General features: G+C 38.1%; 1 protein-coding gene across 1 annotated transcript in view; it reads right to left on the bottom strand.

Moving 5' to 3' along the window:
- The window catches only part of SNRNP40 (small nuclear ribonucleoprotein U5 subunit 40), a 433,394-nt gene extending 420,056 nt beyond the window's left edge, over positions 1-13,338 (bottom strand). The window contains exon 1 of the mRNA XM_044084651.1: positions 12,947-13,338. Within this exon, the coding sequence (XP_043940586.1) occupies positions 12,947-13,069 (123 nt within the window). The 5' untranslated portion in view covers positions 13,070-13,338. The remainder of the gene's footprint in view (positions 1-12,946) is intronic.
- Between the last annotated feature and the right edge of the window lie 2,327 nt (positions 13,339-15,665).

Raw genomic sequence — 15,665 nt, 5'->3', positions numbered from 1 at the left:
TTTGCGAGAAAAAAATATGATACAACTGAAAAAATGGTATTTTCTTTTTCAATAATTCAATTCCAGGCTACTGATCTACGCATATCGTCTAAACAATACAACAAATGGTTCAACAGCTAAGGTAAATGCAATGTTAAAACTGGATGGCTTTAATTTGGTCATTCACAAATGCGTTTGGAGAGGTTTTGATCGATCTTAACATATGCTTCCAGGTTACATAAGGTTAACGATTTCTACTAGAATTATAAATCATGCAAGGGCTTAAACCCCCTCTGAAAAAAAACTTGTAATTAGTGGGATTACCACAGGGCCCTCTCCTGTTTGGCACTTGAAATCACAGATGTGTGGATGACCAAGTCTGCCAATGACTACAAGCTGTGCGTTGGTATCATCTCAACTACTGACACCGAACATGTCCATCAAGGGAAATATGTCCACACCTGGTGTACTGAAAATGGCTTTAAACTAAATGCAAAACAAAAAAACTACAGCACAATAACATTCAGGAAAAAAAAAGCTGCTCCCACCTCATATGTTACAAGTGGTTCTTCTGTTCGGATAGATACAATCAAAACAGATCTGGGTATTTATGTGGACAACTCCCTCTTATTCAATCATAACATTTTCATCATAGTCAAGAAATCTTTTTATCTAGCCCAGTTTATTTCTAAGGGAATACCTTAAAGGTCAAAAGCAGTCATACTACTGAGCTCTTCCATTATTAGGCCCATTATCAAATGCAATGCCCCCCAGAAATCCAAACATACAGCTCAACCGGAAAAGACCCAAAGACTTCTAACAAAGAAAATTAAACCCCTTCAATGGTCACAAGAGATTTGTGCTACTCTCCTTCTACACAGTAGCCAATCAACTGCTTCTAGCCTACCTGTCTCTCGCCTTTCATGCATTCTTCTTTGCAAAACAAGTGGTTTTACAAAATGCCCACACCAGGGACCTAAACCTACACCAACAAATAACTAAGACTCAATGGAGCGATAGTCTTGTAACTCAATGTATTCCCAACTTATGGAACAAAATACCACTACAGGTGAAGTACCACTTTGGCTACCTTTAATATTAGTCTTGGTGACTGGCAGGGTAAACACATCTACCCACTGGTTATGACTTTAGGAGTTGAGCACTATCAGGTGCTTCAAAGAGTTGCAAAAACTTTTAAATTATCCACTTAAAGAAGCATATGGCTAGACAGTTAACCATTTGAATGGTTGGGATTCAGAATGCTGAATCCTGAGATGTGTAGACTGAAAGGCTGAAATTTCAGACTTGTATATGCCAAGTCTAAGATTGCTACTTCTTGGAATATTCACATCTCTCCAATGTATAGTGATTTCAGAATTGGTGTCTATACACAGACACACACATATTATATTTATACATATCACACACGTGTGTGTGTGTGTGTGTGTGTGTGTGTGTATATGTATATGTCACAAAAGGAAAAATTGCCAGCACAGCTATCTGGAATTTTGCAAGTTTTAGGAATAGCGGTTGTAGAAAACAAGTACTGTATAAAGTTGTAAAGTACTGAGCTAAAATGTAACCACAGCATGCCCTATTGACTTAGAATAGAAATGTATATAAACTAACGTAATTGTGTAAATGTATATGTTTTAACAGTAGAAACTAGAACATAGAGGGTTAACTTGCAAAAAGAAAATAATCTGGAATTAACTTTTTTACAATTATGCTATAAAAGTTCTCTCTCAGTTTCAGTGCAGTAGCGGACACAATGTCTAGAGCTAGAGTTTTTTTGTATCGTCTTGGAGGAAAAGTAATTACTAGGTTTGAGATGCAGAAGTGTTTTATTGTTTTAGGACTTCCAGGATCTGCAAGCATATGAGAGATATACATTTTTCACAGAGAGATGCTAAAATTCTGTTAGTTTCTGACAAAGGGGGTTTAGCTTGGGAAGTAAAAGGGACAAAAAGTGATATCATCCAAGCTAACCCAGCAGTAATATTTGATATTAATTTAAGAACTCTCTCAGAGAGAGACTGGGCATTTTGTATTTTGTCTTTGATCTGGAAACATCCACTCATCACTAACTTCTGCCTGTGTTGTTCTGTAAGCAAGTTTTTTTTTTAGACCTTTAAGTTCAGATAGATGATAGATACAAGTAATACTTTAATGTTTTCTTTATTTATTTAAGACTGTCCTGCAACAAGTTGTTTACTTTATTTCCTGTGATTTTTTTTTCTTAAGTTACTGTTACTATTATTTAATTTTTGTTTGTTTCTTTTATTATTATTATTATATTATTATTATTATTAAATATATTTAAACCTATTTTTAAATATATTTGTGAGACATATTAAAGCTCTTAGTGTATTTTGCATTTACAGTGATATAAAAGTACTGTTAAAATGTCAGTTTTTGTGATATAAAAAAATAATGAACACAATAAATCATTTCAAAACATTTCCCACTTAAACTACACATGTCTGATATCATGTAATCTGTTTGAAAAAAATACAAATCTGTTTGGGGAAAAAATAACAAAACAAAAAATAAGTTAAAACTGGCAATTATGTTGAAAAACAAATAAATACTACGTTGAAGTATTTTTTTACACTCCAAAACATAACATCATTAATTTAGGGTACACATAAGTCTGCCATCAACATAGAGACTCTGATTAACCCCAAATAAAGTTCAGCTATCCTACTAGGTTCCTGACATTTACTCAGCTGCCTGTACATTAAACTCATGGTTCACAGAAAGCTTACAAAGCACAGAGATCTCACTCTTGAAAAAGTTTTAGTCAGGAGAAGGAGAAAAAAAATGTCAGCATTTAGATATATACTATGAACACAGAAGAGAGCAGTTAAAAAAAGTGGAGAAAATATGGAATGACATTGCAAAAAAAAACATCCTCCAAAATTGATGATGAGATGAAACTGGTCAGAGGTTTTGCCAAGCGACACAGCAACACTGAAGGAGCTGCAGCTGCAGGAATTTTTTGGCAAGTACTGTTGTAATATATACAACAACTTCCCATTCTCATCTCCTGCAGCCTTTGCAAAAATTGCTAAACAATACATCAAGTCTCCCAAAAGCATGTGGGAATATGTGTTATGGTCTGATGAGACCAGGTTAAACTTTTTGGCCATAATTCCAAAAAGGTGCCATGAAGCCACAACAACATCACTTCACAGAAGAACACCATCCACATGGTGAAGCATGTGGGCATCATGCTTTGGGGCCGCTTTTCTTTTTCTTGTGGAACTGGGCTAGTCAAGGTGGAAAGGATTATAACACTCCAAATACCAGTTACTTTTTGGCCCATATAACCCATAACCTTCTGAGAGATGAATGAAGAATTTCACCTTCTTTCAACTTTCAATACAACAATGACTCCAAATCAACAAAAAGAATGAATTCACCAGAAGAAAATTGTGCTTTTGGAAGGGCCCACAGTCCAGACCCAGATCCAATAGAAAATCAATGGGGACCTGGAATAGGGAGGTGCACAATAGATGCCCTTCTTATATAATGACAGATTTGGAGCACTTTTTGCAAGGAAGAGTGGGCATATATTGCCAAGTCAAGATTTGCCATGTTGACAAGATTCTACCCAAGAAAGACTGATGCTTTTAATTAAATCAAAAGGTAGTTCACATCAAAATTAGTTTACGGGTTTACACACACAACAAAAGTATTAGTTTAAGGGTGTACACTTATAAAAATCCATATTGTACATTTTTTTTTATTTTTCCCTAACATATTTTGTTTTTTTTTTGAATTGTACAGGTTATAGGGTCATAGCATTAAAGGTGGGAAAAGTTTGTTTGAAATGTTGTTTAGATCACAAAAAAAGATCACAAAAACGGGTGTGTGTGTACGGTGTGGTGTATGTATATATATATATATATATATATATATATATATATATATATATATATATACATATATATATATATATATATATATATATATATATATATATATATATAGGTATATATAGAGAGAGAGAGAGAAAGAACAGCAGTATTCAATATTCATTATTCGCCACTTGCTTATGTTTAAAATGTCGCTATGTTAAAGTCACATGGCAAAGTCATTAAAAAAATGCGTCAAATTGTTAATTGGATATATTGTATCAATGCTTTTACTGTTTTATTAACAACTATCTGCAGCTCTGTTGGATTTGTAACCTCACTGTATACCATTTCTGATAAAATGCCTTTTTATATCTACGCTTCTGGAGCTTTACTCCCAGGGTCTCCACTGAAAAAAGGGAATTTGCCCAGTCGGACATTACCCAGTAAAGAAATGTAAATAAATAAATAATATTTTTAGTCTGTTCTTCATAAAATTTGTAGTTTTCTGGAAAATCATTCAATAAAGTCAATAAACAAGGACAGACATTTGAGTTTCAGACTTTATATCCTCCAGAAAATACGTTTGTCTTTTTCAGCTTTTCCCGGTTAGGGTCGCCAGTGCCGAACCGTCCGCTAATGATTGGCAGTTGATACTAATGGTGCTGTTGCCAAATGCTCAAAGTCAGCGACGGCACGACCTGTTTTTCTAGCAAGTATCTAACTTTATTTTTTACAGGAGCAATATTTAAATTCTGTGTGCCTTTTTTGGCTTTGTCCCCCATTCTCTCTGTCTGTCTTTGTTTTTTTTTTTTGAGAGAAGAAAGCGGTATGAACCCCAGTTAGTTAACAACAGAATACTGCTTTGGTACTGTTACTGCAGGGAGTAAGCCGACAGAGAAAAATGTGAACAAATGCCAGTTCACTGAGGTAATTTGGGAGAATTCAGGTCAAAAGCCCCCTTGAATGAAAGGTTTGCTAATTAAACACCTGTCTATGAATATGCAAGTTTTAGGAATAGCGGTTGTAGAAAGCAAGTACTGTATGGTAGGTGCAGTGTAATATTAATTATTTGTCTGTTTTGTTGAGTGTTTTCACTAACTGTGTTTGGTGACACTTTACAATTAATGATTACTGATGCAGATGTCTAAACCCAGATAAAGCTATAAATGGCCATTTGTACTACAAGTGACACTCCAAGTAAGTCATTAAAAACAGTGCAGTCCAGCATGAAACCACATTAATCAGAATACTACAAAAAACATATTTTTCACCTCAGCACAAGATAAATCATGAAAATATCAACATTTGCCAATGAAATAATGCACACAAGAATCACACAAGAATCACAAACTTTGGAGAAACAAGGGCATGCTCCCAAGTAGGCAAGGACATCTAAAAAGACACCTTCATGTGTCTTTAATCAAGCAACATATTAGTTAATTTTTGAATTTGTAAGATGGGAGACTAAAAAGACTGGAATCTAAATAAACTCACATATATTTAAAACATATTCGGCTGCTATGAAATTCTGAACAAAACGTACCTATACATCTGGCCAGTCTAATGTGCACAATACAGCAACTGGCAGGCTCTCTCACCCTACAGTTTTAGAGCCGAGTACAACAGATTTTTCTGCCGTTCATGAAAACATTTTTCATTACCTGCTGGTTTTGTTGCTTAATGTGAGAAGATTAAGAGCAAGTAAAAATACAGTGTAGTACCCAGAATGCAAACACAGACCTACACAGAATGCTCTGTTATTACCCAGACCGCATCCCTACAGAACATTTGAAATCAGCACTACAAATCAAGAACTTGAGGTTTTACTCTGCTTACTTAATGATCCCTTATATCCACAAAGAAAAAGCCCAAGCCTGCAGAAAGACAACTCTCAGGTTTTTAGGAAGAAACTCATGACATGTAAACATAAAGCATCTTCAGACCTGAGTGCATGCTTAGGGGAGTTACTAGAAAAGCAACAGGGAAGTTAATCGATATGGCTTCTTGACAATGATTTAAAGACATCTGGTATTAAATGTAGGTCTAATAGTAAAGAAAGGAAAGACCTAGTCTCTTTTTAACATGACACACTCAACTACCAGCTCTTCAGCTCTTACAATAAGACATCTAAAAAGACACCTTCGTGTGTCTTTAATCAAGCAACATATTAGTTAATTTTTGAATTTGTAAGATGGGAGACTAAAAAGACTGGAATCTAAATAAACTCACATATATTTAAAACATGAGACTGAGGATTGTACCATATTAGGAAGATATACAATGTAACTAATAGTCTCACTCAATCAAAACTCACAATATTGCAACTGCATCAACAACGGCATCATCTAACTGACACAATAATATAAATATATAGTGCAATAACTTAAAATAAAACAATGGAACATAAAGCTTAACCCACATTGTTTGTGCAAAAGGGGACTGCCCCTTTCCACCAAATGACTGCTAAATATATTAGCTCTGAGGCTGCATAAACTCAGGAAAACAGGAAAAAAGAAAAATTTACCTTTTATCATTACTGTCCGACCTCAGAGATACCATTAAACAGCGAAGTGACACAATGAACTCTCAACAAAGCAACCCTTCACTTTAAGGCATATGACACATCAAATGTTGGAAAAATGTCATAAGGTAAGTGACATTTTTCTCCATTAGCAACTCCCGAGTCAGCTGTGGAATACTCAAGATATTGAGAGATACTAAAGACCACAGTGTGTGCACAGTGCATGTTTTGAAAATGGTGTGTGTGTGTATATATATATATATATATATATATGTACAAACATAAAATATCACAATACTGTATATATTTGTAAATAATGCATCTACTTATTTGCTGTTTCAATACTGAAAGTTTCTTAATGATTTCAAGTAATACTAAGCCATGTCTATAAATTCATAATTAGTAAGAAGTAAAGAACAAATCCCAAGGCAGTGACATCCTATGATATCCAAAATAAGGCTTCCTGGGTGTAAGCATGTGCTATTAACCTCGAATAACTAACAAATAAGCGCATTCCAATTTCAGTTTGTAAGTCAAGTTAATGGCTCAGTGCAAAGTATACTTTTGGAGAAAGAGTTAAACAGTTATGTTTTCTTTGCAGAAACAGAGGCAACTTTTAAATCTATAAAAAGACTTGTAGTAACACCAATTTCCATTCTGTGTGTTGGTAAGCATACCAGTGTTGGTCACTATCCAGATTGCTGTAAAGGTTTGCCGTTTCTAAAACCACATTAAAAAAACAGTGTGCAGAGTCTGCATATCCTCCCTGCGGTCAAGTGAGTTTTAAGGACATGAAGGTAGGTGCGCGTGTGTGTGTGTGTGTGTGTGCCTTCTGTGAAGGTTGGGTGTCGGGCTGGAAACTCAACACCAGTTCAATACTGTAAAAAATTCACTGCCAAACAATCTGCGGACCAGCGATCTGCTGTGGCAACCCCCAACAGGAGAAGCCGAAAGACACTGCATTGCATTACATTGCTATTAAAAGGAGAGTACGAAATAATTTCTGAAGCAGTGAAATAACTGTTAGCAAACATTTTTTTCTGGAACTTTAGCAAGTGCTAGAAGGTTTGAAACTTAGGTGTGATCAGTTTAATGAAGGAAAGCAAAACAGTTTTCTTCCAAATGCTAAAGGATAATAACCAAGGAAAGGGAAAAGACTGCAATATGACAAAATGTCAGGAATTTATTGTGCATCATTTCTGAAGTGGAATGAGTTGTTTAGTTAATAAAGACTTAACCCTTGCTAGAGAATATTATTATGGAATAAAAGTGAGGAAGTATCTCTTCAGAATGAGGACTTGTTTGTATGAGGTCCCCAATGAAACTCTGATAACTGAAAATGTGATGCATGGATTATTGATACTGAAAGTGCAAACCAGGGAAATTTCAGCTGTGTGAGTAAACATAACACTAAAAGTAGATTTTCAAATAATCCTTGCTACAGTATCTTAAGCTACATTTGTTATATCAGAGGCCAGCTTACAAAGCTTTAGTGTGCCTTCCATGCACCCAAACTGTTAGTCAGCTTGAGCGGAGATGACTAAAATACAAGCTTGGAGTGAAGTGCATCAGAGCTTTCATGCCAATAGAGACTAAAGCTCAGAGAAAGACAATACTATGAAAATAATAAAAATAAATAACAACAACAACATGGCCACACCTTGGCATAAAGAACATACAAAAATAAGGGGGGTGGAGGGAGTGGCTACTGCAGCAATGATCATTCGAACATCTACTGTTAAGGATAGTTTACTTATACACCTGTACTATATTCATGTGGATCACTGCATTAGTAAATTAAGCTACATAGGTAGATTACCACAACTTAACATGACAGAGGAAGTAGGAGGGTCCAGGAGCCCCTGGAGAATGATGCTAGCAAAGCATGTCCTAGACCTGGAGAAGGAATCTAGTTTATAGCGCTTTACTAAAATGTGCACAAAGCTGCTGCCTCTAGAGTACTTCTAGAACCCAAACATTTCCAAACGCCCATAGATGGAGCTAAGGCTGCAGAAGAATCAGCTTTGACACTACCTGCACCTCTCAACTTCTTTGTGCAATAAACCTGGACAAAACCTAACGTTATGGGGAACAAAGACCCATAAATTTGGACAGATTTTAAATATTGCTCTTATGAACACAGAAAGTTGCTAGAAAACCAGGAGCTGTATCATGCAATTTCTGGCGGATTTAAAGTCTGAAATTCAACTGTATGCTGTTATTTAGTGACTTCCCTCAGTGATTTGCCTAAAAACTAAAGTTTATGAGCAATAGAACAAAAGTATGAAGTAGAAATCTGAACATTCTGGGAAAATCTGGACAGCTGAAAAGTATGACTGTACCTGTGTTCCTGGAACTTCACACACATACATAAATGGCTTCTCAACAGTTGAAAATGCTCTCTAACCATTCATCTTCTACTTATTCTAGGACATCAACACTGCTGATTTCAACAGTCCATCTGTACAGCTCTCATCTTTCCAATGGTTTCATTTGGACTATCAAGCATCAACATGCATCCATTCAAAAACAATTTTAATGCAACAGGACATTACAGTCTAGGTTTCAGTCTCAGTCTACACTCTCACATCACATCCTCAAAATGCAGATGGTGCTACAAAGTCACTTCAGAGGAGAGTAGTCTTGTTCCACAAAAACAGGTGCCCCATCACAGAATTCTCTAACTGGTTGTCAAAACTACCGCATCATTTGTGTTTTTTTTTTTGTAAAAGGTCAAACATTTTATCAAGATTGCTTTTTAGTTTCCTATATTTAACTTATGAAACTGGTAGAAGTAGATATGTCACATGTGCTATTCTGCAAAGCATCTTTTGGAAGCCTGCCTTTTCCATCACATCTCTTTTTCCTCACTTTCCAAATCACCACACATACTTAAGTTATGCTTTACTGCCTCCAGTCCAATTAAATGCTACCGCTTTTCCAACTCACTTGCCTTGCCATGAAAGCACATATTAGTTGTATGGCTGGTTCAATGACTACCCATTGGTTGTGCAGATACTGTGACCATTAATAAATATTTCATGCATACAAACAAGCGGTCTAGTTCTACTAGAGGAATAAGGAACATCATGGAAACCCTGTTCTGGCTCAAGATCACTTTCTGTACTACAGTATTAGGACTCTATCGCACAATCAAACTTTCAATCACTGACCAAGAGGAAACATCTTTACTTACTGATTCACCAAAACTCATACTGAGCACAATTTTAAAATTTGCCTGTTTAACAGTTAACTTCAGAAGGCAACCAACTTCAACAAGTATTGCACATGAGCTCCTTTTTCAAACCGATTTTAATGAGCAAGAATACTGACACACTGAACAAAAGTGGTTCTGATATGGTAAGAAGGTTGTTTACATGCAATACGACTCCCAAAGTAATAAAATTCATGACACTTTTGTGAAACACATGACTCTGATGTTGAAGACAATTGCCCTCCCCAGATTTACATCAATGAGGAAAAGCTCACTGCAGGCCATTGTGGATGCTACACTTCAGTCAGTACAGATGAACAGGAGGTAGTACCACAATCCATGCTCTTGACAAAGTTAAATTAATCTGCTACACTTCACACACACACACACACACACACACACACACACACACACACACACACACACACACACACAAAGGGAACAATACAGACTGCTTCCCCTTAGTTGTGTTTGTAGGATCTCTACTATGGCAATACATTCAGCCAGTAAAATGACATGCAATTACTGCCTCGATCAAGAACAGCATTTTATTTCAAGTATATTTTACTAATGAGAACTTTGTTAGGTGAGACTACTTCAGTAAATATTTGCTATTCAGATCTATGGTAATGTGACACAAAACTGCTCTTCTCTATATTTCTGTGTGCATGCTATGTTTCTACTCTTAACATGGATAATACTATTGTCGCTACAATATTATGGTGGGAGGTCAGAGTCCTGGGTCTACATGCCCCTAACCAAACAACTAAAGGCTCACCTTTACTATAGCTATAAAGCTCAGTTTCTTGGGGATAGCGCAAAAGAACAACCCCTAATATTTTTGGTTCCAATTAGGAAAGGAGCTCCATGACTGACACTAACAGCACCACTGAGTGAAGACAGCCATGATGTCCACGTCACAACTTTTTCTTCTACTTTCAATAATAACTTACATTAGTAAGAATGTAAAAGATGATTAACAGTAATGCAAACCACAAAATGTTGGGGAGTTAATACTGTACTATGTAGGTTGTACTACCGGTAGTTCTACATCACAGCATGAATGGTTTGATGCACTACTCTACTGACCTTATTAGAGAAGAGCTGCTGTAATGGCATACATGTAAGAGGGGCTGCTACTTTAGCATGCTGTATAAAGTACTGTTAAGGTTTGCAGCATCTAGCCAATTAGTAGCATACAAGGTTAAATTCTGACAACCCAAGTTCAAAAGGCAGCTTAAGTGCCTGCAGGAGCTGGGAAGGGAGTGAGCAGCCGCTACCATTTCACCTTTTGGGGAGAGGCGATTCTGGCTCACCACATGTGCAACACCAAGTGGGAGCACAAGGCCTCTACCCCACAAAGTCTGGGTTTATTGTGCCAATGCTGCCATGTTCACACACTGCAATCTTCAGGGGATCCTTGGAGGGCAGCCACAGGGGAGCTCAGAAGACCACCACAGGGGAATTAGTGTTCTGCCAGAGAAGAGGGTAGGCTGTCCAACAGGACAAGGAAGGATGACCCACTTCCCACCACTCTAATGGTGCCACTAGTACCAGAGGTCACGGAGGATTCCCAGGCAGCAAAAAATGGGTCATTGGGCTCTTGCCTGCCCAGCGGATCCCTAGCTCTCATTAACAGTGGAACAAATGGGCCGAATGGACGCAGGCAGAACAGCCATCAGGCTCCGACCTACAGGAGTTCCTTGTACATGTATATACCTGTATGTCTGTCATTGCCATTTGGCCAAGAATGTGACCGATAACCATCCAAAGTTAAGGAGCAGTTCATTTACCTGGTTAACAAAGGAAATAAATGAAAAAATAAAAATAAATGTACCAGCTGTATTACTTTATTACAGAACACAAAACAAAGCCATATAAATATGATGCATAACAAACATAAATTTCATGAGACATATTTACAAAAATACCCGTCATCTGAGGAACAGAAAGGACAACTTAGACCTCTCAGTCAGCAAATTATTACTGCTGTACTCTGTAATGGGTTTGATCAGTGCTGAACATAACATTTTTGTCCCCCTTTATTCAGCACTGATCAGATCCATTTGGTATGCACTTCACACATCTCAACAAATTCAAACTCCTACATATCCCTTAGTTAACAGGACAGAGTGAAATCCCTGCCCCTGTACTGTGTCATATAGATTCCTGAGGGGGCAACCTGAGTCATTAGAGATCTGGCGATGCCAGACCTCTTATATCTCAGAAAGACAAGCAGTTCAGCTAGCACAAGAACTACTAACCTCAACCTTCAGTAGCAGATAAACAAAATGTAATGGAGAAATGGGTATACCACCCAGCTCTTCCCCATTTATCAGTATAAACTTCCTCTGCAAGTTAATCAAAGTGATTCTACATCCTCCTCCAAATTAAAATTGATGACTGGATGGGTTCCCTCAAATTTATCATGGGATTAACTGGCCTCGCCACCCTTGAGAAAGGACGCAAAACCTGAGGGTCATAAGCATATATGGTCATTACACTAAAACAGCCTTGAATGTTTTTATAACCAAAGAAAGTAATTTAAAAAACTATATATTATAATTTAGCATATTGATAACACAGACTTTGATATTTTGCAGTTTCCCTGTAAATAGGAATATGCATGAATACAGCTTATTGAAGATGCTGGGTGCATTTGCATAGACAAGGTTATCTACTGTACATCACAGAGATTTCTCCACTGTTGCTAGTTTTAAAACAATCCGCACTGTGCACCTATCATCACTATAAACATACACTATGCCTTTCTAACTATTCCAAATGCAGCTCATTAAAACAATATACACACATACAAAGCTGGCAGCGAATAAACGGATCTGCAACAACATTTCTGCTGGAGAAAAATATAATGTATTCCATGCAAGCATAACAAAACAAACTGTAAATTGTGCATAACCCTCTCCTTTCAAATGTGTCAGTCATTCACATCTCAGGGTTTCTTGTTCAAGGCTCATTCTGTTCAGACAGAATTTTAGCAGAGGTGAGTGCAGTGTTAATCTAGTAAAGAAGGATGTCAGTCTGAAGTTATCATACTATATGGCATTTTGAAGTAATGGGCAAAATGACTACAAAAATGTCCTCTTCATGGACTTATGCCCACTTAACCTTGGGAAGGAGCTCTGTGAAGCAGATATTGAGAAAAAGTTCCAGACATGCAAATGCAATCAAAAAGAAAGGAGTGCATGTGTCCAAGTGTGTCAACATCCATCCATCCATCCATTCATTCATTCATTCACTCACTCATTGCCTCTCTCTTTTCATTCAGTCTTTACAGATCTCTAGCGTTTAAACGCGCATTACCAAATATCTAACGATACATATCACAGAAAATCCTGTAATACTTACAGCCTGAAGCATGGCCTGTTGGCTCCCTGGCACCTGAGCTGCTGCCACCAGTTCATTACGGGGACGTTTACCTGGCACCAGTACCATCTCCTGACCGCTTTTCCTCTTGCCTTGTTCGATCATGGCTCACCGATTAAAGAAACAGTGACAACTGTCTAAAAACACTTACAAAAACAAACTTCAAGCAATATATAAGACAAAAAGTTTTTTTCTTCCACCAAACACTTGTACAACATAAAAACAAGGCGCATAATTCTACGTCATCTGAACTGCGACAACCTCAAGGATTGTTCACTTTTCGGGCTTTACGTATTAAAGATAGTAATTGCTATACTTGTCAACTTCTTAGCGCAGGAAAAGGCCGAAAAATAAGGACAGATTTTAATTGTTGCTCTTACGAACCTGGAACGTAGCCATTCTGTCTGAAACTTAAGTATATGACATTGACATCACACCTCTTAAATGTCTAGCCTTTTCTCATAACACTTGTAATTTTCTGGTAAATGAATTTACTACAAAAAATGACAGACATTTGACGTTCATATCCTTCAAGAAATGCATGGTAACGCAAAACATTTTATTTTAGCAACTTTATAAGAACGGTACTTAAAATGTTCTCTCTTTTGGGGCTTTTATGAGGACCCCCCCCCAAAAAAAAAAAAAAGATGAGGCAAAATATGGACAGTTGAAACTTTTTATGTGTGTGCACAATTTGCGAATAACTTCAGTGTTCTGTTCTATTTATGTTATGTTGCCGGAACACCCCCCCCCCAAAAAAAATAAAATGATGCAAAATATGGACAGTTGAGACTTTTTGTGGTTGTGCACAATTTGTGAATAACAAGCGTTCTCCTTCAATGTCTTCCCTCAATGATCAAGAACAAATCGAAGAATAATGGGAGAGGGGTAGCAATGTTTGAGACTCATTACAGCACTTGCGTTTTGTTTAATGTTCATAGGTAAGTACTAGGCTATCTGCCCATGGGCATTTATAAGCCTAGCCACAGAGTGATGGCTTTCGCTTCCCCATTAGATTAGTAACCTGGGCCTCTGTCAACAGGGCTCCTGAAATGATCCCAGGGTAGAACTTACGATTACCCATCCACTCATCAAGATTTCTCTTGAAGAGGGTCAGAGAGGAGCTCTGTCGAATATGGATTGGAATTCTTCCAGAGTGAGGGGAGTCACTGGGACAGGAATCTATCCCTGCAGCATGTCCTGTTTATTGTTGTACATAGGTTCAAGTCGCTAGAACAAGTGGTTCTGAGGGATCTCGTTTTTTTGAGGTGAAGCATGTCCATTAGTTCAGGGTTTGACATGGCCCTATAGGTCAGGCACAGGTCACCTCTGAGCAGACTAAGCGACTGAGAAGAGCTGGAGCTTTTTTAGTCGTGCTTCATAGGGTAATTGTTTAAGGCCCTTATTCCTCTTAGTGAGGTACTTCTGTGGTCTTTCTAGTTGTTGCAGGTGTCTAGTGAGGTACATCCCAAATGGGGCATTGTACTCTATTATGGGCCTAATGAGTGAGGAGTAAAGGGGCACAATCACCTCTTTGGATCTGGATGAGAAACCCTTTGTGGTGTGCCACATGAAAGGATTTCCTGACCATTTTGGCTATGTGGTTATCAAAGGAGAGCATGCTATCTACTTGGGTACCCAGGTCCCTAATTACTTCTTCTGTACTTAGTGGATTCCCATCTATGTGGTAGTTTGTAGGTACTTTGTTTTTCCCAAATGGGATTACTATGCATTTTTTGGCATTAAGCTTGAGGCCGTGACTTTGACACCAGGTGTTTGTCTCTCTGAGACCCTTTTGCAGGATGTCTGTGTCAGCTGGAGAGTCAGTTATTGCACCCAATTCACAGTCATCTGCGAACTTGGTTAGCCACAGTCCCTCCACCTTTGCCTGTACTTCGGAGAAATATATACCGAACAGTAGGTGTTCCAGGACTGAGCCCTGTGGGACTCTGCTTGTGACTGGTTTAGAGTCAGACATGGCGCCTGCCACTCTTACCGTGTGGGTTCTGTCTCAGAGCCAATTGGCAACCCATCTCGTGACATGGGGGTTGATATTTAAGCTGGTGAGTTTGTCTATGATTCCTGAGTGTGGGATGGTGTTGAACGCCTTAGTGAGGTCCAGATATGCTGTGTGGACCACCTTCCCTTCATCTATGGCCTTGGTGACTGTTTTGAAGAAGTCGACCAAGTTCAGGAGGCAAGATCTGCCTTTAACAAAGACAAACTGGGTGGGGTCCAGTCTCTGGAGGTTCCCAATGTCCCTGTTAATGAGCTCCATGATAATGCATTCCATGGCTTTGCAGACCAAGCTAGTCAAGCTTATAGGGCGATAGTTCCCAGGGTCAGTTGTGGCACCACCTTTGTGAAGTGGTACGACTGTTGCTGTACACCATTCTTTGGGTACATAGCCTGTAGTGAGGCTGAGTTTGAATAGTGATTTGAGATGGGAGGGTTAGTTCATTTTGAAGCTCGTGTAAGACACAACCTGGGATAGCATCTGGTCCTATTGATGCTGTGTTTTTGGCCTTTGCAAGGGCTGTCTTTACTTGTGTGTCTGAGATATCTGGAGCACCACATTCTTCTGGGATGGGTGCTAGCCCCTTTGGTGGAGAGTGGGGGGGGGGGGTAAAATTTGCACTGAACTTGTCAGCCATGATTTTGACAATGTCGGTTGGTTCAGTGTATTTATGGCCATTATGCA

This window comes from Protopterus annectens, chromosome 1.part1 (assembly GCF_019279795.1).
Source record: "Protopterus annectens isolate FY-2018-M chromosome 1.part1, PAN1.0, whole genome shotgun sequence".
NCBI lineage: Eukaryota > Metazoa > Chordata > Ceratodontiformes > Protopteridae > Protopterus > Protopterus annectens.
Note: the sequence above shows the minus strand (reverse complement) of the source record. Positions and strands in the feature narration are given on the sequence as shown.